This window comes from Trachemys scripta, chromosome 1 (assembly GCF_013100865.1).
Source record: "Trachemys scripta elegans isolate TJP31775 chromosome 1, CAS_Tse_1.0, whole genome shotgun sequence".
NCBI classification, from domain to species: domain Eukaryota; kingdom Metazoa; phylum Chordata; order Testudines; family Emydidae; genus Trachemys; species Trachemys scripta.
In genome coordinates, this window is record NC_048298.1 from 192,629,188 (window position 1) to 192,655,141 (window position 25,954).

Here is a 25,954-nt window from a genome sequence, read left to right on the forward strand (position 1 = left end):
CAGTGTGTATCAGGCATAACTCCAATAAAGCCGGTGCAGTTACACGGGTGTACGGGAGAGGAGAATCAGACCTATACTCTTGTAAGCCCCTAGCTCCAACAGAGACCAGGTAGTGACCAAAGGAGAATGTGCAGGTGAGGGCTGTTGAATGGATTATGGGAGTGGTGATTCTAGTCCAGTTTGTGGCCCCATCACAAATGGCCCCATCATCACTCTGGGAGCAGTGTCTGCAGGGAGGACAAGGATTGAAAGGGCACGGCCCCAGTTCCTCAAAGGTATGTAAGCATCTAACTTCCATTGATTTCATATCTTTGAGGGTCTAGCCAGAGAGACCAAATTCCCTTCCAGCCTTTGAGATGGCCCTTTCAGGTGAGGGGCAGGGGGGCTGGGAGCAACTTGCCCATGCTGTCCTTGTTTTGTTGGTACAGAGAACATTTCACTCTCCAGAGCTGTTGAGCTAACACATTTTACAGGTGCTTAGTGCACTTTAAATAAATGGTCGAAAAGAAGGAAAATTAAAATTGCAATTATACATGGGATACCAGCCAATGATGGTGTTTGGGGCCGTGAATGCGTGTGTGTGTGCGCACGTGTGCATCTGTGTGTTTTCGTTTTCCTGTGTGTAACTCAAAAAAAGGTCCTTGGCTTCTCACAGGTAATATTGGCTTCTCACCTGCTAATATTTCAGCTTAGGAAAGACTAAGGGTCATAATAGTCCTCAGTCCATGTGCACTTCGGATTTCTGAACCAAATTTGGTCTTGGTGTGACACCATTGACCGCAAAAGGAATTACAGTATGAATGTAACACTTCTGAAGAGGAGTCTTACATGTAGTTGCAAGTGACATTTTGTAAATGAGTGAGTTGTAGTAATTCAGCAACAGAGGGTCCTGTGGCACCTTTAAGACTAACAGAAGTATTGGAGCATAAGCTTTCATGGGTGAATGCCCACTTCATCAGGCGCAAGTAAGTCAGTTTTGTAAACTAGCAGTACTCTAGCAAATGTAGAAAAAGTCCTTATTTTGTTGTCTATCACATGAAATCTCAGACATTAGGAGTTAAGTTTAGTCATAGATTGTTATTTTATCATTTATATGGCAATTTTCTTTAGACTTGCAGATGCTGTCTTTTGAAATGTGGAAACATATCTCTGGAGATAACCTTGAGTGTTGGAAGACACTTAAGGCCAATTTTTAAAGGTACTTATGTGCCTAACACCCACTGGTATCAATGGGAATCAGGAGCCAAAATACCTTTTAAAATGTGCTTCTTATATACTTGTGTTACATATATACCAAGGTAACATTTTCAGACTTAGGTGCCTAAAATTAGGCACCTAAATCCAAATGTAGGCATCTAAATAAAAGAGGCCTGATTTTTCAGTGGTGCCGAGCACCTGCAGCTCCCTTGACTTCAATGGAAGTTGTGGTTTCTCACTACTTCTTTAGCTGTCAGCATGAGCCCACGTACTGGCTGGTATTGGATTTGAACCCATGAGCATCTGGCCCAGGGCTGAGAGTGCAGCCAGCTGAGTTGCACTGATGCCTTGTGGAGTGGCACTGACGTCCATCTGTAAACAGCATTTGCACAAGGACAACTGTTCATTTTGAAAAGCTGTTTGGTTTCTCTTACAAAGTATTTCTCCTTGCACCAGGGACTGGGAGCTGTAAGAACACCTTACTTTAACAGGACATCTCAAAACGTCCTGCTTCAATCCTTGCACCTTCCAGTATCATATGGCAACAGCTCAAAGACAGCAAATATAACCTCCTATGGCTGACTTAGTGGAGCTGCAGTTTTTGTCCGTTTGTCCTGCTCTGAATCCCACTAATCTTTCCACTCAGCTCATGTGACACTGCACCCAAAAAAAGGTAGCCCCAGAAGTTCTACCTCCTTATGCAAAAGTGTGAACATGAGATGAGATTACAATTATTTAGCATGAGTCAGATCCAGGGCTGCTATAAATCATTGTAGCTCCATGAAATCAATTCACACCAACTCAGGATCTGGTCCCATCAGTATAGCACAGAGAATGTGCTCGGAACTGTATAAGACACAAAAACACAGACACCACCTGCCCTGAAGAGCTTTCTAGTCTAAAATGATTAAAAGATGGAATTAAAATGGAAAATGTTTATGAACAGATATAACATTCTTCAGTAATTTACCACACAATAATCCTTCCTCTCTAATCAGCCTGCGAGCCATGAGAAAGGAATCTGCGTCATTGGACTTGCACCACAGATCCACCACCTGAAAGGAAGGAGAGAAAGATTTTAGGGTCCTAGACATGTTATTTTGGGCTCCTCCCCTCTGGCGCATTCTGCTCTGTACAGGAGGCCGGGTTTTCAGAGGAGCTGAGCACCTGCACTTCCATCAGCATCAAATCACTTGCCACTGCACTTGAAAACGAACACATATGGCAAAGCACATGTAGGCTTCATCCTCAGCTTCCACTGGGGTGAATTTTAATTAATTAATTAATTAATTAATTCCTCATATGCTCCTGCCAACGCTGCAGAAGTAAAACTGTTAGTGTCTAATGTGTTTTGAGTAGTGGTGGGCTGAGGAAGTGGTGTTCAGATCCCCGTCGGGGTCAGGGTTAAGCTAGGGTTCAGGGTTTTGCTGAACCAGGGTTAAGGTTCAGGGAGAGATTCAGTGGTGCTGATGGCTTGCAAAATGCTTTGGCAGAGATTTCAGGCCAAAACCCTAGGGATGGGTTCAAATTCAAGCGCTGTTATTCAACCAGATCTAAAACGTGAAGGGGCTCACACCTGAGGTTCTGGTTTTGTGTGCGACTCCGAGAACCAGGCTGAGTGTTTTCCTGTGGAGGCGGGGAGTGGGGAAGGAGGCCATTCAGGCTAAGCTAGGGCTGTGAAGAACTCTGACTGGCAACTGGGTATGGGTCAGACTGGTGGGCAAGGGAGTTGCTGTGTGAAGGAGAAAGTGAGACGACGTTGCGTTGCACTTCTGGCAATTGTTGTTTGTTTATAACTGTCTCTGTTTGCCTGCTGTGTCTTTTAGATTGTAAGCCCTTCAGGGCAAGGTCTCTGACTCTTCCATAGGTGTGTCTACACTGCAATCACAGGTGTGAGTGCAGCTTGTGAAGACATACCCACGATAACTTTAATCTAGCTAACTCAGGCACCAGTAGCAGGGAAGCTGCAGCAGCGTGAGCTTCAGCACTGGCTGTCCGAGCCTGCCCAGAACCCTTGGTAATTACTCCGGCAGACAGCCTGTACCGCAGCCCACGCTGCTGCAGCTTTATTTCTACCAGCATCTGAGCTAGCTACACTAAAGCTAGGGTGTGGTATGTCTAGAAATAACCTCTGTGTACACAGCATCTAGCACTATCGGATCCTATCCCAGGTCAGGGCCTTCCGGCTCTATTAGAATTCAAATAGTAAATAACGATAATAATGAAAAGCACTGGGACCCATTATTAACAAGGCCATAAGAACTGCCTGAAAGTTTGTAAAGAAAGACAGAACAAGGGGGTGCAGCGTTGCAGCATATTTCTGGTTGTCTCTTAAATTTGGCTTCTCCCTGCAGCTCATTTAGGTCAGACATATGGAGAATGGTGCCATGGGTTTGGCAGGTTCTAAGCTTCTTTTGCATTGGTAACTACTTCAGCTAACTTTCAACAATTAGTGATGGGCCAGAACTGGACGCTGGATCTGAACACTTCTGAATGTGGGGACAGTTTGGTCCGAGAGCCAAACTTCATGGCTGGGCCCTAACCACTCCTCCCTCCCCACTTCCCCATTGCTTGTCACAATGCTACATACTGATCTGTCAAGGACAGTTGGGATAAAGTCATGTCCAATCCCCTCTACTTCCATGGTTGCGTCCTCTGCCGTGTTCAGCTCACTGGGCAGAGCGACAATGGAACCTTCAGGATCTACACCAACAATCTGAAAGGGAAGAATCACTTGTTAGCCACACTAAGAACCTAGGGAAAATGCAGAAACATCTCCAATGAAAAAAATACCAGTGTTCATTTTGGCTGCAAAATGTTTTTCTTCCCAAGGTATGCATGAATATTCCTGTCCGTTGGCATGGACAGACAGGACCCTTTTGCCCAGAAGTTTTCCTTCTCCTCAGCTTTACAATTTAATCTTAGAAGCGTGGGGAACTGAAAGTCTCAAGGATTAGTGATGGGGCTGTGAAGCCTTTTACCTCTAAGGGCTGGTCCCCACTTAGTCCGGACTTCGGACTAAGGTACGCAAATTCAGCTACGTTAATAACGTAGCTGAATTCGAAGTACCTTAGTCCGGACTTACCGCGGTCCAGACGCGGCCGGAAGTCTCCCCCCGTCGACGCCGCGTACTCCTCTCGGCGAGCTGGAGTACTGGCGCTGACTGTGAGCACTTCCGGGATCAATCCGGGATCGATTTATCGCGTCTTAACCAGACGCAATAAATCGATCCCAGAACATCGATGGCGTGCCGCCGGACCAGCCAGTAAGTGAAGACTAGGCCTAAGTCACTAGTCTGAATCCAGCTCACTTTGAGAGTAACTGAAAATTGTTACTATCAAAAGTGAGCTGTATCCGTACACTTCCTGGTTCAGAAGAAGTGGAAAACAGACACTCTAATAATCAGGCTCACCCCAGCTGCAGGTGAGCGAGCAGTCAGTCAATGGCATCGCCCCAGAGGTGACATCAAGGGCATTACTCTAGTCAAAGAAAAGGGCAGAAAAACACCAGGTAGCCACTAATGCTCAATGCACAGGTCAGTCTTTCTACCTACTTTGCATTCCGGGCACTTCTCCTTCAGCTTTCTGCCAATGCCAGTGATGGTACCTCCTGTCCCAGCTCCACCCACAACCATGTGGACCTTGCCTGCAGTTAAAGGAGATGAGAAGCATTTAGAGAGGATGGAAATATTCTCCACAATTGGTTTATTCTGGCATGTCACATCAGTAGGTATTTTACACATGTTCTTGTGCACAGAGAACGTGTGCATGTCAGAAACTGGACAGAATTCATGCCAGTGAGCAGAAGCATTGTAGTGCTCTGATGTGCCACTAAGCTTCACCCCATTGTACTTTGATAGATTGCTAGCTTGGTAACTCGATCCTTTTGGACTACATTGTGTTGAAATGCTGCAGACACATTAGCAATAGCGCGCATTGGTTTGGCTGGTCTTAGCATCCAGCTAAGAGAGAGCCTGATTCTGCTCTGATATCAGTATAAGCCAGGAACAGCTCCACTGAAGTCATTGTATTTACACTGGTGTAAAAGTGGTGGAAGTGAGAGTAGACTCAGGCCCTGAGAGTTTTAGGCTGTAACTACACTGGCAAAAATGAGACATAATTTGTTACTGGCTGCTGCCAGGGTTAGTGATGGTACACGTTATAGTATAGATAGGGCTCAGGCTTTCTTGCCACCATTGTCAACTAACCTTGTTAAAGCACCTGAACCCTGTTTTCACTATGCCTTTCACTCTTTCTACCACTGGGGATGAGTTCCATTTTTGCCCATCTAGACAAGGACTGAAATTCTTTTATTGCCTATTCCAGTCACCAAATGAAGCTGGATTAGTCTCTGCAGCACTCGCAAAGTTTTGAGCCATTTTAATTTACTAATGACTTTGCAGGATCAGCTACCGTGTGCCAATTACTCATATGGATAGTCCCAGGGAGGCCTCTTGAGCCATTTAATCCTCTTAACTAACCCATTACAGTGATGCCACAACTGCAGATAGATGGCCACCTCCACTGTGTCATTCAGCACTTTGTCATGTCCACACATTCCCCAGGCCATCCTGTCACAGTTGAGAGCAGCAGAGGCAGTTGAGCTGAAGCCCCATTAGGTACAAGAGAGAGGAGACTGCTGGTTAGCCATTCTCCATGAGGGACCCACTACTTTGCAATTCGCTTCCTCCCAGGATCCAAATGAGCCCAACTGTGTTGCAAGGCTCATCTCTTTTCCCAGGCTTTTGAAAATGGAGGGGAATTGTAATTACAAGGGTGGGAAATTGTTCAAGGGGGAGGTGGGTCATCTCAAATTGCTGCACTCAGGCTTTATTTAAAGTTATGTCAAGGGTGCCTGTAACTTACCAAGTCTCTTTTTAGCTTTTCTATACATTTAAATAAATAAGTCCATAAAGTAACAGAACCCTCCCTCAGAAGGATATGGCATGTGCAATTCATGGCTGAGATAGAACAAACAGTACCTTCGCACTGCTCCAGGATCTCCTCAGCGGTGGTGTCATAATGAGCCATCGGGTTGCCGGGATTTCGGTACTGTTTATTACAACAGAGAACAGTGTATGTTACGGTTAACAAGGTGGGTCAGACACTGAACTAAGAATAGCTACGGGGGTGTTTTACTCAAGGCATAAAAAGCCCCCTCCTTGTCCTGCGCAACACTGCACCACAGTCCAAGCAGGCCCAGGGAGAGAGTCCTAGTAGTCTTGTAACTTGGTGTCTTGGGCTTTAGGGAGGTACTGCAGTGTGTGGTATGTTTTCCAGTGAGGAGCTAAACAGAAGGACGGGAATGTTGTCCCCAGCTATGGCCCTAAACCCAACCCAATGCCCCCCATGGAAGACCCAAGCTGATAGAAAATCTGGTGCTGGCAATGCTGTCAGATGGCACATCCCTTCATGACTGAAAACAAAACAGACAGAGCCTGATGAAGACTGGCAAGAGGGGGAGCTGCATGAGGGTTTGGGACGGGGGTGTAGTGTCTAAGCAAGGGAATTCTGGAGGCAACACACCGGCAGAGACCAGAAGCGGGCATGAAGGGGAAATTATGCTCATAGGAACAGATGTTGTTTGTGCCTCCCCTCTGTGCTAATCCCTTGCCACTGTCGAGTGTTCATGGGGGTGAAGGGGCACGACCACTGTGCCCTGCTCAGACATATTCCTTCTGGGACAGAGTACGCTGCTGGCCACCCCGTCTTGTGCTTCCAGAGGAGAAGCACTCTTAGCTACCTCCCAGCCTGCAGGGCTAGCGGGTGAGGGGAAAGAAGGAGCTCCCAGAACTCTGAGCCCTGCAGTTGGTGCAGGGCTGCTGGCATGGGTGTTTCTAGTTCAGTGGTGCCAATTCTTGTGCTATTTGGTGCTTTTCTTAAAGTTCCAGCTCCTGGAGGCCAGCAATTCCCTGAGAAATTCAGCTTTCATTTTTTAAAAAAGTGAGTTTTGAATCCACCTGATTGCAGAGAAAAACCTGCAAATGTGACCAGAGTGCACCCAAAAAGCACATAATCCCCATGGCAAAGAACCCTCCCCGCCCCATGTATTATTTGTTGTTGTTGTTTGAAGCTCATTCGCAGAAAGGTCTGTAGAGAGGTCAATGAACACCTAGGCAAGAAGACTAAACTAATCTCTCCCTCCCGCAGGTGAGCCCTGTGGCAGGAACGTACCATCCCTGAGAATGTGATCCTTGTATGTATGCGTCAATGTGTGGGGTTCAGATTACCACTGCCCATTCTGTAGCATGGGTTATTACAAGCAGTTTGTCTGACCTTCACTGTGAGACTATTTATATACACAACATATTTTTTTCCAGTGCTGCCAGTCAAGAACTTTTCATAAGCATAAAAATTTACTTTAAAGTGGTGGTAAAACATTCTCCAGCTAGAACAGGATCAAAATGTGCTCAAACCTCCAAAAACTTTGCCTCAGGTTTCACAGTCTCTGAATATGCCTCTTATTTTGTTTTTGCAGCCCAGTACTTCAAGGAAGAGAAGTCAAGTCACACATGCCATAAAAATGAGCATTGGTGTCTGGGAGAAGAAATGCAGTGGCAAGAAAGTGCCACAATGGTACTGAACATCTTACAGAGAGATGAGAGAGATGAGCAGACCTAGGCAATCCTGTGCAATCAGATTTAAAGAGAGAACCCAAAAAGTAATTGAATTTACCTGGTCCAGAATGTGGGAGTTCGGGATTTCATATCTCAGCCTCCGAGCAACAGAAACATTAGACTCAGGGGAATCAAAGTTGGTGGCTGGAGTCCTAACAATCTCAGAACCAAGAGCCCTTAGTATATCAACCTGTAAATCATAAAGCAGACACAATAAAGTGATCTCCTGTACTGCCGGTAATCTGAACCTATATATTCATATTAGTGTCAAAAGCCAGACTGGGCTTTGCATTCATAAAACATTTAACATTTAGAGTGGTTTAGAGATACAATGTCTGATTCTCAGTCACACTCACTAATGCTCTTTTACATCGCTCTGGCAGCATAATGGGCCTTTAAATTGGTTAGAAATGCCACCTGAAAATACTCCTAAATACAGAAGGCCTTCCCAACCTGGCATAAGGAGTCTAGCCTGGCCATGCTCCTAGCCTCTACACTGAAGTGGTAGCTGGGGGGCATGACCAGAATCCACTGCACTACTACTATTTGCTGGTTTCCAAGAAGCATATGGAGCAAAGCATATGTTAGAGCACTCCCAAGGCTGCTCTAATGTACACCATGGACTGGGCAGCCCCGGCACAGACCCAGAACACAGGTAGAGCAAACTGGCCATAAGCACAGGAACGGAGTACCTGAGAATGAGTGTTTATCAACAGAGAGACACTTGTCTGGCGGTGAGAACAGGAGAGCTAGGTATTAGAGCTCTTCGGTTTCTGATCATTTGTTGGGTGGGTTATTACAGTTGGGCTGAGGAGGTGGTGTTTGATCCAGGTGAGGTTTAGGTTAGGGTTGAGGTTTGAGCCAAGTCAGGGCTAGGATTCAGGTCTGAATTCAAAGGCGCCAAAGTCTTGCAAACTGTTATTGTGAGATTTTTGCCGCAAATGGAGGAAATCTCACAAGATCATGTGAAATTTTTGCCATCTTGATGGGGTTTCTTGAGAAATCTGGTTAATACTCCTATGAAGTTAATATAAATATCTTCAGTTTACATAAAGGGAAATGGACAGAGAGGTTAAGTGACTTGCCAAAAGTCACACAAGAAGTTGGCAGCAGAACTGGAAATAGAATCAAGGAGTCCTGCATACCTTTCCTTTGCTCTAACCATCACACACACCCGTAGACATAAAATTGCATCATCTCTGTGCAGAAATGTACCATATTTGGCTAATATATTGCACCAGCTGCATAGCTGACTCCAGATAATCAGTCAGATTATCATTGCCTGCTTCATTGTCCAGAGAACTCTTTTGAATAACTACAAAAATATGCCATTACTTGTAACTAGGATCGTTACCCTATATAGGAAAGGGTTCACTAGTTCTCAAGAGAGAGAACTTTCCCCATTCCCAGGATTTCAGTGTAATACCATAAAGGACTCTGACCTTCTCCATGCTCATTTTCTCTGGCAACACAATGATGCAGCGATAGCCTTTCACTGCAGCAACCAGGGCCAGCCCGATTCCTAGGCAGTGGGGGAGGAAAGGGAATTATTCAATGACAGCATCTGGCAAGGTCAACTGACAGTCATAGTCTCCTGTACCTCCCGCATTAATCTGGTAAATGTAGCTCATGGATTTGCACTTAAAAGCTAAATAGCAATGTACCATCTTAGACTTTTTGCATGCTCTCTGACAGTCCTAGTGTAGGAGGATGTTCTAATTTGAGAGCTTACTTGTAATTAAGTCTCTGTGTCCCTGAGAACCGGGGAGGAGCAGTGTATTTTCACAGCATACAAACTGAAGGGACTGGAAAGGCTCAGAAGCATTTTTCTACACTTAGCAAAGCGCCAGTCTCTTGTTTTCCCACGTGTCGTTTCACACAGAAAAGATATAATTACACTTAGACAGCTCTCTATTCTCCTCAGGTCTGCTTAACGCACCCCACCCCCAGCAGTCTAATTTGTGGGATAAAGCTGCCCATGCGCCAGTCTCACTCCATAGCTAGTTGGCAAAGTGTATCTGTGCTCTAATTTCACTCTGAATGACTGACCGAGCCAGCTGTTCCCATGCTGGCTGGGGACGGCAAATGAGGCTTTAGATTCTGAATTGATACAAGACGATGCGCAGGGCAGGCGTGAAACATTGCTTCTGTACTAGGACATGCTGTTGAAAAAGTCTGCAATACCCGCAGAAGGTTAAATTCAGGCTGCAGCCTGTCAGAAGATTGGTAGAAATAGCTTTAGTATTAGAGCTAGATCAAATGGTCAGATAAGAGAAAGGCAAAGAAATGCCACTGTAAGGCCCTGACTCTGAGCTCAATCATGCCATTCAGGCACAGCCCAGTGTGGGAGGCGGTGTGGAGTCACATGACCCCTAGACAAGTACAAGGAGGAATGCTGCCTCAGGGGTGCAGAATTCCTTCCTGAGCTCTGTGGCATCTACACTCTTGCATAGGGTGCAGTTTAATCCCTCTCAACTATGCTGGTCTTGTTTGGCCTGCTAGAGGGAGGGGTTGGGGGGAGACAGACCCATAGCCCTAGCTGCTTGTGGGTGCTGCACTCCACCAGGAAAATCGGAAGGGTGCAGCCCTGGCCAGTTGTGTCTTCTTCTTGTGCAAGCTACAGAATGGGGAAAAGCTCCTGCACCTTCTCTCCCAACCATGAACTGGCCCTAGCTTGTTCCTGGCCAGCTGAGGCTAAAGAAGGCAGATATGGAAGAAGCGATGATATATTTGTAAGCTTGGCAAAATTCAATTTTCATTTGTGCTATCATTGTGATGGATCATATTGATGTTTATTTTTAAGCATTTTAAAAGATTTGTAGCCATTTAAATGATCAAAGTTGTGGAACATTATGGGGGCAAGGTAAGAGAATGACTTAATGACAATAGACATCAAGGTTCAAAAAGTCAAAGCTTTATAGCTACTAAAACACAAACCGTCCACATCACCTGTCAAAATATACAACCTAAAGAGCTTTCTACCATCAAATCCCACCTGCTTTTACTATTCATTCACTTGTCCATTTGTAACAAGCCTAATTCAAAAGTCCAGATCACTGGACTTTGTCTATAATAATGTCTCAAGCAGCATTTTTCTTACTTTGCCTATCTGTAAATTTTGATTGTCAGTGATGGAAATATTTTTCCATTGGTTTGTGTGTGTGTACAGTGAAATCAATATTTACTGACATTTCTAATCCTTCCAAGCCTATTTATTTGCTGGGGGAATTCAGGGAAATTCCCCTGTGAAAACTCACTCTAAACTATTCAATAACCTCGCAGCCAGGAAATGTGCTTTACGTGCATCAGCTCCTCTAGAACTTTTTGTTAGATGCATTGTTGTTAGCGAACTCCCAATATTACCACACACTAGCTCTGCAGTTTTGACACCTTAGTGCGGTTTTAACCCATCTAGGAATTTCAGCACTAAATCACCCCTGAGATCTCACTTCCTCTGGTGTGTTGCAATACCTAGGCACAGTTTGGGATGGGGTGGGTGAGTTGTGGACAGAGACAGAGTTATAAGGACAGAGGCTAATTTCCAGACTAAAGCATGTAAAACAATGTAACACACATGTCTGCAACTGCACCTCGGGCAAGGGGGTAAATTTTCTTAATCAAACTTTCCCTGCAAACATGAATACATCAGCAACAGATAGGGTCAATGGGTACTGGAAAAGGGAAAACTGCATTTAACAGAAAAGGTTTAGTAAGCCTCATTTCCCCTCTTCATTGTAGTAGGAGCTGAAAGGTTCCAAAAGCTTCCATCCCACCCCCTCCACTCTCCCTTGAAAATATCAGGCCATCATTCTATTCCATTACCATGCTGTTCAAATGCAGGGCCACAAATCCAGTCCCTACCTGTGTTTCCTGATGTTGGCTCAATGAGTGTGTCTCCGGGTTTTATGATCCCAGCTCTTTCGGCATCCTCCACCATCCTGAGGGCGATTCGATCCTTCACACTCCCCCCAGCATTGAAGAACTCGCACTTTGCTACTAGAATTTGAAGGAGAGCCCAAATTACAAATGAGCCCAAATCCAACTTGTCTGCATACAATTTAATCCCTGCTATCAAATACACTAAAACCATCACAACAGAATGGCCTTCTACACAGAGAAACACATCAGTTCTTCTCCGATTCTCACCATTCACCCCCCTCCAAGAACACAAAAAGTATGGTATGTCATTGTAATTAACCACTAGCAAACCCCCAAACACATCATTATCTGCAGCGTTAGTCTATAGCATAAGGGCCAGGTACATAAGAGATGGAATGAAGAGATATTGTTTGTTTTACATTTTAATAGCATTTGTTATTCAGAAAAATTCAAGTCAATAAATAATAACAAGTTCTACTACCGAGTGCCAGATTTCTAAGTCTGTTTCATGAGCTACCAGTCCTCCCATTTCTGGACACAAGAGGATTGCCAGGTTGGGTCACACAGTCATAAAGTGGGTGTTTCTCCTTCCTCTGAGGCATCGAACAGCAGCCAGTGTCAGAGATAGAAGAAGTGAGTGCACAGCTCATGGTTAAGGCTACAATTTAGTCATGGGTATTTTTAGTAAAAGTCATGGTCATGGGCAATAAACAGAAACTCATGGCCTATGACTATGACTTTTACTATAAACACCCCTGACTAAATCTTAGCTGCCCGGGACCCGCAGCCACCGCTACTCTGGGGAGCCTGGCTCCAGTCCCACCAACCACTGCTCTGGGGGGCCCAGGGGCCAGATGCCTGAGGCTGCCGAGCACCGGCTGCTCTGGTCACCCCCAGGGCCGCACTCCGGCCACTGCTCCGCCACCCCAGGACAGTTGCTCAGGCGGTCCCCAGGGCCAGCCACACCCAGCCACTGCTAGGGCGGTCTCTGGGGCCAGTTGCCCAGAGCCACCAAGCAGCAGCTGGTGCGATTATCCTCGGGGCCACTCAAAAGCAACCCGTCTGGCGGACTGTGGGGCCACCTTAGCAGCTGACATTGGCACTGGCTGGCCCCGGGGCTGCCTAAGCAGCTGGCTCCAGGGCCAGTTGCTCTGGTGGCCCTAGGGTCAGCCACACTGTCCACTGCAGCTACGGAATTTCATGGAGGTCACAGAAAGTCACGGAATCCATGACTTCCACGATCTCTGCTGCAAACTCACAGCCTTAATCACTGGCCTTTTCTGGTGCAGCAGTTCCTGTGTTGTTGTAGATTTATAAAGACGTAGAGCTTTGAAAGTAACTTTTTGTGCTGTTTTTCTGCGCTACCTAATGAAATAAATAATTATCACTGGGCCAGATTCTCATATTCTTACTCCTCTTGAGTAGTATCTTAGAGCCGGTTCATGTTCCCTTTGAAGCCAAGGGAGTTTTGATACTGGCTTCAATCAGAGCAGGATTGGGACCTTACTCCACAAGAAGTCCATGGGGCTGGGACAACTTTTGGAGTAAATACTATTCAGGGAGAGGAGGGGTAACAGAACCTGGCCCTGTTTGTTGAAGGCCAACAGCTGAACTCGTGCTGAACAGAACAGGGAGGAGACAGGATGGAATTTACAATCTAAGAGCTAGTTTGTATCACCTTAACCCACGCTGAGTTGTTAGGACCGTACTCTGCAAGGAACGCCCTTACGAAAACAAATCAGTAGACAATGTACTTTCAGGGTTTAAATTTTATGAGGTAAATTGCCAAAATCAGACTACAGGGACATTCCAAAAGGCAAACATGACTATTTTTAGTCATTCCCACAGCATTGTTAACTCCTTGTTCACACCAGTTACCACAAAAGTTTATTTTGCAGTGTACTTTGTGCTGATCGACAGGTGTAATAAAAGAGACCGCAAGGCCACTCATTTAACTTATGTTTCCTTTCCAGTCCTGCACCAGCTGGGGAGATAACATCCTGGTAAATAGCAGCACTGCATATCTTCCTGGTTTGCTCACTGACTCTTTGAACAAGCCCCTTCTGTGTCTCCTGGGGACATGCCTCCTAGTAACAACCTCCAATGTATGGGCAGCCTGCAGAAGTGCACAAGTAATTAATAATCTGCCCGTTGCCTGTCCTCTCTCCATCCCTGCTACACCAACTCATCCAGCCTTTGATACAGGGGCCCGATACCAGGGGAAAGGTACACTGGAAAATGTCTTATCTTGAAATGAACCTCAGAGTGAGAAGAGCAGATGGGAATGGGACCCCAAAACTGGGAGAAAACAAACATTTAATCATTGTTAGCATGGAGACAAGCCACAGGACAATAACTGCCTGTGCTTTTTCTGATTTCCCTTAGCACCTGCAATGCTACAGCCTGCACATACAGGGGCCTTATCACCTGCTGAAAGACTAGCAATTCTCCAAGTGAAGAAAAAGATGCTATTGAGGGACTGTAGTGACTGTATCCCAATAAAGGGATATGAAGGCAGAGGAGTGAAGGGATGGGTTCCTGGGGCATTCATAAAGAATTAGAATGGAATGCATGGTTCTGGAGAGGGACCTGATGCACATGATGCATGCACTATGCTCTTTTTTTATTCAAGGCGTGTTATTTATTAACTATGTCATTTGCTGGATCACCTGAGACAATGAGACATGGGATATGTTGGCCAGAGAGTACAAGCGCTAGTAATACCAGGACAAAGATGAGGAAGACCTAGAAAAAGGTGGTATGAGACACTGAAGGAGGACATGAAGAAAGTATGTGTCAGCTTGGAAAACGCACTTGATAAAAATATGTGGGATGGCAAACAAGCACCACCAACCCCAAATGATGGGACAAGGCAAAGCTAAAAAATTTCACTGAGGAACAACTCTCTTGCATCATTAGAATATCCATCCCATTCACCCATGAAAGCTCATGCTCCAATATGTCTGTTAGTCTATAAGGTGCCACAGGACTCTTTGCTGCTTTTATAGATCCAGACTAACACGGCTACCCCTTTGATACTCATCCCATAGTATTAATCTATATAATAAGATTCCAGGGTTATCATTCTGTGTGTGTGTCATTCTGAAGCCTAGAACTAGGGTGACCAGACAGCAAGTGTGAAAAATCGGGACGGGGGTGGGGGGTAATAGGAGCCTATATAAGAAAAAGACCCAAAAATCGGGACTGTCCCTATAAAATCGGGACATTTGGTCACCCTACCTAGAACGTCTGAGTAAGTGTGAAGCAATAGAAGCAGCTGCAAGCATGGCTGAGAGCTCTTTTTGTCCAGGATTTCACCAGGTTCAATCATCACTGGGATTTGCAGTCTGCTACTATCCAATTGTTAAGTTGTCAGGTGATTTTCAGCGTTTTTACACACAACTATGAATTACACCCATGCAACAGCATGGGCTTTCAGCTAGTTCCTCCTGAAATCAATACACAAACTTTTCAGTCATTTCCTTGGGTACAAAACATTCATTATCCACAACTACCCCTGGCCTCAAAGTAAGAGCAACACACATCCCTGACTCTATTTCTCTAACCAGTTGGGGCATTTTGCAGAGGTGCTCCCTCCAGCTGTCCATAACATTCAGAAAGTCTCTCCACCGCCTCCTCCCTTCCCTCTGTGAGGCTCCCTCCCTTGCTCTCGCAGATGTGCAAAATGCAGCAAGCAGCTATCACAGAAAGCATGTCATCCAGCCTTGCCATGAGACACCTCCACCTTCCCCTCAGTCTTTTCGAACACACACTCTGCTCTCATTCAGCAACCACACACGGTATTGTTAAAAGTCAACTTTTTTCTTCCCGAAGTGTCCAGTAAAAGGAGGCAGAGGGGAGAGCTGGGTCTCCCAGAATGGCAGGAGGAATCAACTTCACTAATGTCTATGGTATCCTGAGAGCAAAAGTTCCCTTTGCTCATTCCAGCAAACAGGCCTAAATTTCTAAAGATCCTGGCATCCTGGACCTTTCCAGATCACCTGGCATTAATAGCTGTGAACCTTCCACAGTGATTGGCCAGCCCTTGCAGCAATGAGACATATCCTTCCTGTTGATAAAATATTTGATGTGATGTGGGAGGCAAAGAATAGTCCCTATATAGTTCAGGAACCCCATCTATGCAAAGCCATCAATAACTTCCTGTGCATTGCTATGCTTTGTGACACAGCACAGCAGCTCCCTCTGAACAGCACTGCAAACCTCAGTGACAACAGGCCTGATAGTTGATCTACCAACAAACTGGCTAGCCACTGACCAATGGCAATCAGGGGCGGCGAGCTCCCAGAGGGTGAGGGCAACATATTTCTCCATGCTGAGGGGACCTCTCCTGCTGTTCTGCTGCTGCAGCTCAGGGGTGAGCTCTGCACAGGTCTCTATAGGAAAGTAGCCGTCCGCCTCCTGAAGTTCTGCTGCTGCCTGTCATCCCGGTTCTGAGTCACCCTCTTGTCCCATCAGTCACTTTTAATTCTTTGAGACCATAAAGGGCTCTCATCCACGTGAACCTGCTCCAGGAAAATTCCCTGCAGAAATAACTAGTTGAATTCATCCTTCTGCTCCTCCTTCACCTGTAGCCATATAGGCCAGCCATCCAAAGCCACCAAGCCAAACCCATCTGGGTGCACAACTGTCAAAAGCACATACCTTATCCTGTTTGTATTAATGGCTGTCATGATTGCAGCGCTCAGGAGCCACTTGAATTGGGTAGGTCAGTCCCGAAATGCAGAGTTCAAGTCCCGTTCCCGGGCTGAATGACTCCCTGCGACGCCGCTCTGCGCCTGCCTGAGACTCAGGGGCAGCGCCAGCCTCTTCCTAGTGTTGGGGGGGGCTGAGGAGGGCCTTACCCTCACCACGAGGCCCCACCCCCTGCTCCTCCTATCCCACCCCCAAGGCCCTGGCCAGGCCAGAAGCCGGAGTTGGGCTGTGGTAAGAGCCACCCAGGGAGCCCGGGCCACTGTGGGGAGCCCCAGACTCTCCACCTGCCCTGGGTGACGCATCCCAGGGGTGGGGACATGGGCAAGGAGCCGCTTTTGGGCATCCCACCCAGGGCACGTGCAGGATTCGGGGTTCCCTACAGCAGTCTGTGCTCCCTGGGCGGCTCTTACCATGATCAGGCTCCAGCTTCCAGCCTGGCCGGGGGTGGGGCCACGGAGGAAGAGGATGGTGAGGGTCGGGCTCCTGCATGTATCCCACTTTTGCCTTTTGAAAAGGTGGTCACCCTAGTGCTCAGCAGTGTGTCCTCCACCATGCTGCCTGACAGCAGTTCTAAAATGGTGCTGGCAAAATACAGATGAAGACATGGATGCCAGGAGAGGAATCATGGGAATTTTTTACTTTGACCCCAGACTTTTAATGGCCCGGTCAGCAATGCTGACCGGAGCCGCCAGGTCTCTTTTCAACCGGGCGTTCTGATTGAAAACTGGACACCTGGCAACCTTACAGAAGATGTATGAAGTGTAGCTTTGGCCATGTCTGTCCCAAGATATTAGAGAGACAAGGTGGATGAGGTGATATCTTTTATTGCACCAACTTCTGTTGGTGAGAGAGACAAGCTAAAGCTAAACAATCTATTCCACCTTGCATTTTGCTGTGATGCTAGGAGTACCCTTCCCAGCAGGGCCGGCTCCAGGCACCAGCTTGCCAAGCAGGTGCTTGGGGCGGCCACTCCGGAAAGGGGCGGCACGTCCAGCTATTCGTCGGCAATTCGGCGGACGGTCCCTCACTCCCGCTCGGAGCAAAGTACCTCCCACCGAATTGCCGCCGCAGATCGCAATCGCGACTTTTTTTTTTTTTTTGCGCCACTTGGGGATGCAAGAACCCTAGAGCCAGCCCTGCTTCCCAGACCTGAAGAAGAGCTCTGTATGGTGCTTGTCTCTCTCACCAACAGAAGTTGTTCCAATAAGAGATAATACCTCACCCGGCTTGTGTCTCTCTAATGTAGGAAGATGGGCAGGCAGGAGAGAGATGCTGCCATCTTTAAAGGAGAAGGATGGTCCAGTGGTTAGAGCACTAGCCTAAGACTTCAGCGATCTGCATTCCAGTCCCCTTTCTTTCTGTGTGATTTTGGGCAAGTCACTCAGCCTCTCTGTGCCTCAGTTCTCCATTCATAAAATGGGGATAACAACACTTCCCTACTTGACAGAGGTGTTGCAAGGATAACTACATTAGAGATTGTGCAGCGTTCAGGTACTACAGGAATGGGGGCCATACAGAATAGATTGGTTTGTTCTATTTTGCTGTTCCCCCAGGCTCTGCCAAAGAACAGGAGCAGCAGCTACATCAGCTCTGAGATTTTCTCCCTCCAAAACTGCTGACCCTGATACTCCTCAATTGCACTCGGTATTGCAAGTAGCTGAGTGGCTCCACAACACACAGCCTGTTTGTTAAAAACGGAGATGAAAATCACAGGATACGTACGCTCCAGCAGTAACAAAAATGCAGCTGAGCAGTAGGGCTAGTAATGGTGGTAGTAAGAGTCTTCCTGTGAAGACCATCTTGCTGGATCAAGGCCTGGGTTACTGTCAGTCAGGTGCTTGTTACACTGCAGTTTGAAATGCAGACCACTATTTTAGCTCTGATAAATAATCGTAATGGAAAGGTCTAGAAGTATCCCAGATATGCCATATTTCTCCACCTTCTTTTCACACTTTCCCAACCTTAGTTAGTTACTCCTGACTCTCTTATAAAAGAGGCCTGGTCCCCCCCAGCTTTTGAGCTTGCCACTCAGTTCAGAAAACCTGACAGAAGAGCAGTGGACGTCGGATACTCACAGAGCTCACACTTCAGTCCATAGGCTTTCCCAATCTTGTTGATTCGAACCAGAGGGGTGCGGCCAACTTTCTTCAGAATATTCGGCAGGATGTTTGTTTCTTCCGGCCTGTGTTAGTGGAGGCAGAAAAAAATATACTGAGGGTAACTGTGACTGTCATTCAAATCCACATAAAAAGGAAACCAGAGCAAAACTTGAGAGAAATAGAGGCTTCAACATCTGCAGGAGAGGAGGGCTGAGGGAGATTTTGATTCCAGGACACCATACTAATTGCCTAGATTACTAATGATGATAGGCATCAGTGATGAAAAAGAGCTACAATCTCTGTCAACTGGACTACAGGAGGGTGTGGTAGGAAATACCGCCATCCCCTACATCAGCAACACCCCCAATGAATAACTTCATTTTAGCTGCCTTTGTGATTCAACTCGCAGGACACTGTTGCCCATTCAAAAACCAAACATGTCCCTTCTTAATGCTTTCACCCTCTTACTTCTCTTGCCCTGTGGCTGTGCATGCACTGATCAGCTGGAGGGGGGCTTCAAAGAGCCACCTGTTACCAGAGTTGGCCTTTTAGCCCCGCATGAAGGAAAAACTCAGCTTTGGCTTTCAACAATCTAAATGTGTAGCCCTTTTCCTTGTGAAGTTAGTCTTGCAAATGTAAACTAACGTGAGCCAGCTGGTGCTTCCCCAGCCGTACTAGCTAGCTAGGACCTACTCATGGACATGCAAGGGAAGGCTGAAAGCAGTAAGGTAAGTCCCACCCATCTCAAGAATCTAAGGAGACTCATTCCCCAGCTGATCAACTAGACCTCTATCAGAAGGGAGCTGCTTACCCAGCCAGCCACTGCTGAGAGAAGAGGCTGCAAGACAGCTCCTGCCACCACTGCTGCTTCTTTGAGGAAAAGCTTCCAGATAAGGGAGTTAACTAGAAATGCCTCCATTCAAGGGCTAAGCACAGTGCATCAGGAAATACTGGGCCAGGATGGTGGCAGAAACATGTATGGATATTTTTTAATAGGGGAATGTATTTTACACAAGGTCTGGCCCATGCACCATCTGCGGAGGCTGAAAACTTCTACGGGAGCCCTTGTTAAAGTTTGCCAGCACATCACTGTGTGTGGGCAGGAGGTATGTGAATCTGAACTTTTGGGCCTGCCTGTCATCTATTCTTCTTGTGCTCTTTTCGATAGACACTAAGTGAACTGTGGCTACAGAGGTGGGTCAAAGTTCCTAGCATCATTGATTGGAATGAAGCTGCCCAAACTGACTTGCATAGTGCATGACTTTTTCCCCCCTTGATGAAACAGTAGATGTACCCATCTGTATATAGTAATGCATTTCCCTTCCCCAGCTCCTTCACTGGGTTGCAAGTGGGTGGAGTTAGAGAGAGGACAGGAAATGGAAAGTAAAAAAAACTTGTTCAGATGGTGTGAGGCCACCTGTAGCCTGATCTAGAGGAGGCATGCACTCCCCCAGGAGGGCTCTGATTGTATGGGGAGGAGGTGACCAGCCCTCTGTGGAGAAAGAAGTGGTTCAGGACCATTTAGAAAAGCTGGATGAGCACAAGACCATGGGGCCGGATGCACTGCATCCGAGGATGCTAAAGGAGTTGGCGGATGTGATTGCAGAGCCATTGGCTATTATCTTTGAAAACTCATGGTGATCAGGGGACGTCCCGGATGACTGGAAAAAGGCTAATGTAGTGCCCATCTTTAAAAAAGGGAAGGAGGAGGATCCGGGGAACTACAGGCCAGTCAGCCTCACCTCGGTCCCTGGAAAAATCATGGAGCAGGTCCTCAAGGAATCAATTCTGAAGCACTTAGAAGATAGGAAAGTGATCAGGAACAGGCAGCATGGATTCACCAAGGGCAAGTCATGCCTGACTAACCTAATTGCCTTCTATGATGTGATAACTGGATCTCTGGATGAGGGGAAAGCAGTGGACATGTTATTCCTTGACTTTAGCAAAGCTTTTGATACGGTCTCCCACAGTATTCTTGCCAGCAAGTTAAAGAAGTATGGGCTGGATGACTGGACTATAAGGTGGATAGAAAGCTGGCTAGGTTGTCGGGCTCAACAGGTAGTGATTAATGGCTCCATGTCTAGTTGGCAGCCAGTATCAAGGGGAGTGCCCCAAGGGTCGGTCCTGGGGCCGGTTTTGTTCAATATCTTCATTAATGATCTGGAGCATGGCGTGGATTGCACCCTCAGCAAGTTTGCAGATGACACTAAACTGGGAGGAGTGGTAGATACGCTGAAGGGTAGGCATAGGATACAGAGGGACCTAGACAAATTAGAGGATTGGGCCAAAAGAAATTTCATGAGGTTCAACAAGGACAAGTGAAGAGTCCTGTACTTAGGACGGAAGAATCCCATGCACTGCTACAGATTAGGGACCGAGTGGCTAGGCAGCAGTTCTGCAGAAAAGGACCTACGGGTTACAGTAGATGAGAAGTTGGATATGAATCAACAGTGTGCCCTTGTTGCCAAGAAGGCTAACACCATTTTGGGCTGTATAAGTAAGAGCATTGCCAGCAGATCGAGGGATGTGATCATATCCCTTTATTCGGCATTGGTGAGGCCTCATCTGGAGGACTGTGTCCAGTTTTGGACCCCACACTACAAGAAGGATGTGAAAAAATTGGAAAGAGTCCAGAAGAGGGCAATAAAAATGATTGGGGGCTGGAGCACATGACTTATGAGGAGAGGCTGAGGGAACTGGGTTTATTTAGTCTGCAGAAGAGAAGAATGAGGGGGGATTTGATAGCTGCTTTCAACTACCTGAAAGGGGGTTCCATGGAGGATGGATCTAGACTGTTCTCAGTGGTAGCAGAAGACAGAACAAGCAGTAATGGTCTCAAGTTGCAGTGGGGGAGGTTTAGGTAGTATATTAGGAAAAAAAATTTCACTAGGAGGTTGGAGAAGCACTGGACTGGGTTACCTAGGGAGGTGGTGGAATCCTTAGAGGTTTTTAAGGTCAGACTTGACAAAGCCCAGGCTGGGATGATTTAGTTGGGGATTAGCCCTGCTTTGAGCAGGGGGTTGGACTAGATGACCTCCTGTGGTCCCTTCCAACCCTGATATTCTATGGTTCTATGATTCTATGACTGCATTAAAGGATTGTAGGGTTTAAAGACAATGCTGTCATACTTTGTTTTTCAGATACTTGATATTTCAAATATATCCCCAAAGAGGAATTCTTTGAAATTCTCATGCCACAAGGGTGTGCAAGTAAAATCCCGACAATGGATTGCTGCTCACAGGTAACAAGATTTTAAATAGATACTCCGGACCAGAGTTAGTCTCTCATTCACACAAATCCAGAGCATTAGCTAGAGAATCATGTGTTTATTAGCATGAGACTCACTCTGATAACTCACTTGGAACAAGCGTGCACAGGTGAATAAACCAGATCTGGAGTTCAGTGCCCTTTAAATGACTGGTTGTGCCTTTATTTGCCGGTCTCATAAAAAACATCAGTCTTGTCAGCTTTTTCTGCCAAGAGCCTATGGCTGCAAACTCTTTGGATTATGTCTGCACTTTGAGTTGGGGGTATAATGCCTAGCTGGAGAAGACATACTTGCACTAGCTCTGATTGAGCTATTGTGCTAAAAATAGAACGTAGCCATCAGGGCCATCCCTAGCTATTCTGGGGCCCTACGCAGCCCCCCCCCCCACGGGGGTGAGGGGGTGTCTGGGGCCCCAGGCCTCTGTGTGTGTGGGGGGGGGGCAGGGCTGGCTTGGGGAACAGGGGGGAACTACCTCCCAGCACTTACCAGCGGCGTGGCTGGGGCCAGGCTGCTGCACTTCCCGCTGCCGGTGAGTGTAGGCCCAGCCCGCCCGTGCTCCTCAGGGAAGTGGGGCTGCGGCGGAGCAGGGGCAGGAAGAGGCAGCATGGGGCGGAGCAGGGGCGGGGGCCATGGGGAAGAGGCAGAGCAGGGGCTGGAGCAGCACGCAGCTGAGCAGGCCTGGTGCCCTACGCAGCTGCGTACTTTACATATGGGTGAGGACAGCCCTGGTAGCTATGGCAGTGTGAGAAGTGGGAGGGGCTAGCTGCCCTGAATATGTACTCATCTTGAGACCATAGGCATGAACTTGGTGTGACTAACCCCTCCTGCTGCTCGCAACCTGTGGCTACACTATTTTTAGCACAATGGCTTGCTCCGAGCTGGTGTAGGTATGTCTTCTCAAGCTGTGAATCACACCCCCAGCTCCAAATGTAGATATACCCAAATCTATGCCCTTAGCAGATTAAGGAGGTAGTATGCCTGTACTGAAAAGTTAAGTAGCAAACCCAAAAAACTTGTGTCAAGTATTTTTTTTTAAATATGTGTGTCAGTCCACATGTCTATAACACAAACAGAGCCAGAATTTTAGCTGGTGTCAATCAGTTTCAATAGAATTTTGCCAATTTACAGCAGTTTAGGACCTGACCTCCCTTTGTTTAGAGAGAAATATTTATCCTGTCATGTAGTAGAGAACTCTGATTTTTCCAGAAAGGACTAAATTCTGCTCTCAGTTAGACTGGTGCAATATAGCCTTCCAACCCGGGTTTATCTGTTCAGCTCCAGTGGAACTAGAGCATGTCACTACTACCGGGCAAATTACACACATTTAAATGGCCTTTGGCCAAGTAGATTGGAAGTTTATGTCCTTGGACCTTTTACTCAGAAAAAAAGATTACTCAAGGGGTGTGTTTATTGAATCCATATCTTAAGGCAGAGCGGAGCCATTTCCTTGCCTTGGTCTTCTCAGTACTCTTCTTCTGAAAAGGGTAACAACCCAGAGTTGTTCACCTCCCATTCAATTTCAGATATACAAACACACCCCGTATTTGTTATCATGATTTGAACTCTGAACCCACCTCATCCTTGAAATACCCAAGATGTATATGGCCTACTGGTGATAAAGGTAGTAAATATAGATTTAATTCTCCTTCAAAACTGACAAATTTTGTTGCTTTTTTTGTGTGTGTGTGTGTGTGCTCTATGGATTGATCACAACTCCGTGCACTCAGTACTTGATATTTGAAATTTGAGTTGTCTTGGTTAGTCATGATTGGTCCCAAAAGCCACATGCTTTGTTTCTGTAGTGGGTGTGCATAACTTCTTTTACCAGGAGAAGGGCTTGAAGATGCTCTGAGGGCTTTGAATCTCAGGGAATGGTGACCATTTAGTGGAAGAGAGCAGATAAGAAGGGTTAGGAGATCCTATCTAGGCCCCAGAGACCTTATCCAATGCATCATTCTTAGAAAAGAAAAGGCTACAGTAAGTTTATTGGTGAGTGCAGAGTTAAAATTTAACTTTGTTTGTCACATACACAAAGTAACTCTGTGATGCGTGAAAAGTGTGGTCAAATCCTTGTCTGGATTATTTAGTTGCCTCTGTGCCCTGTCTGGTGTTTTGTAGAATTAAACAGCATCCTTTATCAAATATACTGTCTGCCTTTATCAGTGACCAGCAGACAGAGAAGAGAAACAGTCATAGCAGAAGAGAAGGGGAAATTTGTTAGCTAAAAAGACATATTTAGGCCCCAGACAGACATAAGGAATCATTCACAGACCTAGCCCTGGGCTTCTCTCAATGGATTCATTGTACAGCTGATTTCATTGTACATCAGCACCAACATGGATTTGTCCTGGCACTTCTGCTACCTATAAATGCTCAAGCATGGGAGCTCAAAATTCATATTCCAAGAGTAAAACAACTGCTCAGATGCTCACGTCACGTGAACAGCCTTCATACCAGGGGCTGAACTAAGGCCCCCCAGAGCTACGAGCCTGAGTTCCTACAGTTTAAGCTAAAGAGCTTTCACCATACGAGCTGTAACAGACCTACATCCTCTCTGGCTTGGCCCAGACTGGGACACGTAACACGTGCTGACTAGTGGGTTATGTTTGCAGAAAGCAATACAGGAGAGGCCAAAGCAAGCAAGGCCAAAGTGAATCCATTTTTAAATTCAAACCAATACTTGTGGATAATATATATCTATCTCTATAGATATAGAGAGATATACACACGCACATGCACACACACACACACACACACACATATATACACGCACACACACACAGCACAGCACACCATTTTCACCCTGCTCCAGAAATCAGTGACAAGCATCAGAGGGGAGCTGGTCTGGTCAGAAGACTTTACTAGCAGTCAGAAACTATCAGTGTGGCAGGGAAGTGGACACTCCTTACTAAGATGACCAGATAGCAAATGTAAAAAAGCAGGACAGATAGTTGGGAATAATAGGCACCTATATAAAACAAAGCCCTGGGGCGGTGGGTATAATAGGCCAGGGGAAGTTCTGCTTTCCCTGACGGTGCCGTGGCTGCTGGACCCCTGGTTGTGGGGTTTGGCATGAAATTTTTGCTTTATTATGCCCCATGCTGGATCTGGGGTGGCTAAGAGGCCAGCCCCAGGCTCCTCAAGGCGGGGGAGGCTAGGCTCAGGGCTTCCAAGCTCTATGAGAAATGTGTGAGCCTAAAGGATCTCTGAGAAATGCCCGTGGTTCACTGGAATGGCTGTTGGGGATACTGCAGTATCACTGCATTTGGTTTCAGTTGGGAGCGAGAGGGTTCCACTCCAGAAATCCTGCTTTTACTTTGTGAGGCATGCTACTATATAAAATGCCCAGAGGAAAACCTTGTCATATCAGGATGTGAGACTTGATTGGCCATTACCTGAATTATATGAGGCAGCATAACTAGCTCAGACAATGTAAGAACCAGCTCAAACCTGTACCGTTCTGAAGCTTTAAGGTAATTATCCCCTTCACCTGATCCAAGATCTACTCTTCTTTTTCTAATCTCCCTCACAATCTATACTGGACTCTCAGCAGGTCTGGAGATTTTCTACACTAGCTGCTAGCTGCAGTTCTTGAGACTGCCCAAGGATCAGAACTGCACAATGTATTCTTGGGTATAGAAATCAAGAATATAGTCTGTATATAGACATTTACTCAAGGTTAAAAGTACATAAGAATGGCCACACTGGGTCAGACCAAAGGTCCATCTAGCCCAGTATCCTGTCTACCGACAGTGGCCAATGCCAGGTGCCCCAGAGGGAATGAACAGAACAGGTAATCATCAAGTGATCCATCCCCTGTTGCCCGTTCCCAGCTTCTGGCAAACAGAGGCTAGGGACACCATCCCTGGCCATCCTGGCTAATAGCCATTGATGGACCTATCCTCCATGAACTTATCTGGTTCCCTTTTTAACCCCGTTATAGTAATACCCAATATCCCTAGAGAGCGTGCTACACAAAGGTGTATATTAGTGCAGTCTGAGTAGTACATATTTTCTTTAACTTTATAAAGAGTGCCATGTTTCTGGAGGAATCAGGGCAAGTTGGAATCTGGATAGAGACACGAGAGTACACCTGGGTAGAAGGCATCCAGAATAGTTTTGCAAGATTATCATTTGCACATGTGCTTCATTGTCTCATTCAGATTTCCCTAGAGGTAGCAT

At 46.5% G+C, this 25,954-nt stretch overlaps 1 protein-coding gene across 2 annotated transcripts in view; it reads right to left on the minus strand.

Annotated features, from left to right (window-relative positions):
- LOC117868032 (cystathionine beta-synthase-like) overlaps positions 1 to 25,954 on the minus strand; it is a 47,327-nt gene that overhangs the window by 8,658 nt on the left and 12,715 nt on the right. For both annotated transcript variants that reach the window (XM_034753618.1, XM_034753626.1), the window contains exons 3-10: positions 18,481 to 18,587; positions 11,675 to 11,809; positions 9,256 to 9,335; positions 7,872 to 8,003; positions 6,179 to 6,248; positions 4,751 to 4,842; positions 3,788 to 3,913; positions 2,168 to 2,252 (exon numbers count right to left, since the gene is read on the minus strand). In XM_034753618.1, coding sequence (XP_034609509.1) covers positions 2,168 to 2,252; positions 3,788 to 3,913; positions 4,751 to 4,842; positions 6,179 to 6,248; positions 7,872 to 8,003; positions 9,256 to 9,335; positions 11,675 to 11,809; positions 18,481 to 18,587 — 827 coding nt within the window. The remainder of the gene's footprint in view (positions 1 to 2,167; positions 2,253 to 3,787; positions 3,914 to 4,750; positions 4,843 to 6,178; positions 6,249 to 7,871; positions 8,004 to 9,255; positions 9,336 to 11,674; positions 11,810 to 18,480; positions 18,588 to 25,954) is intronic.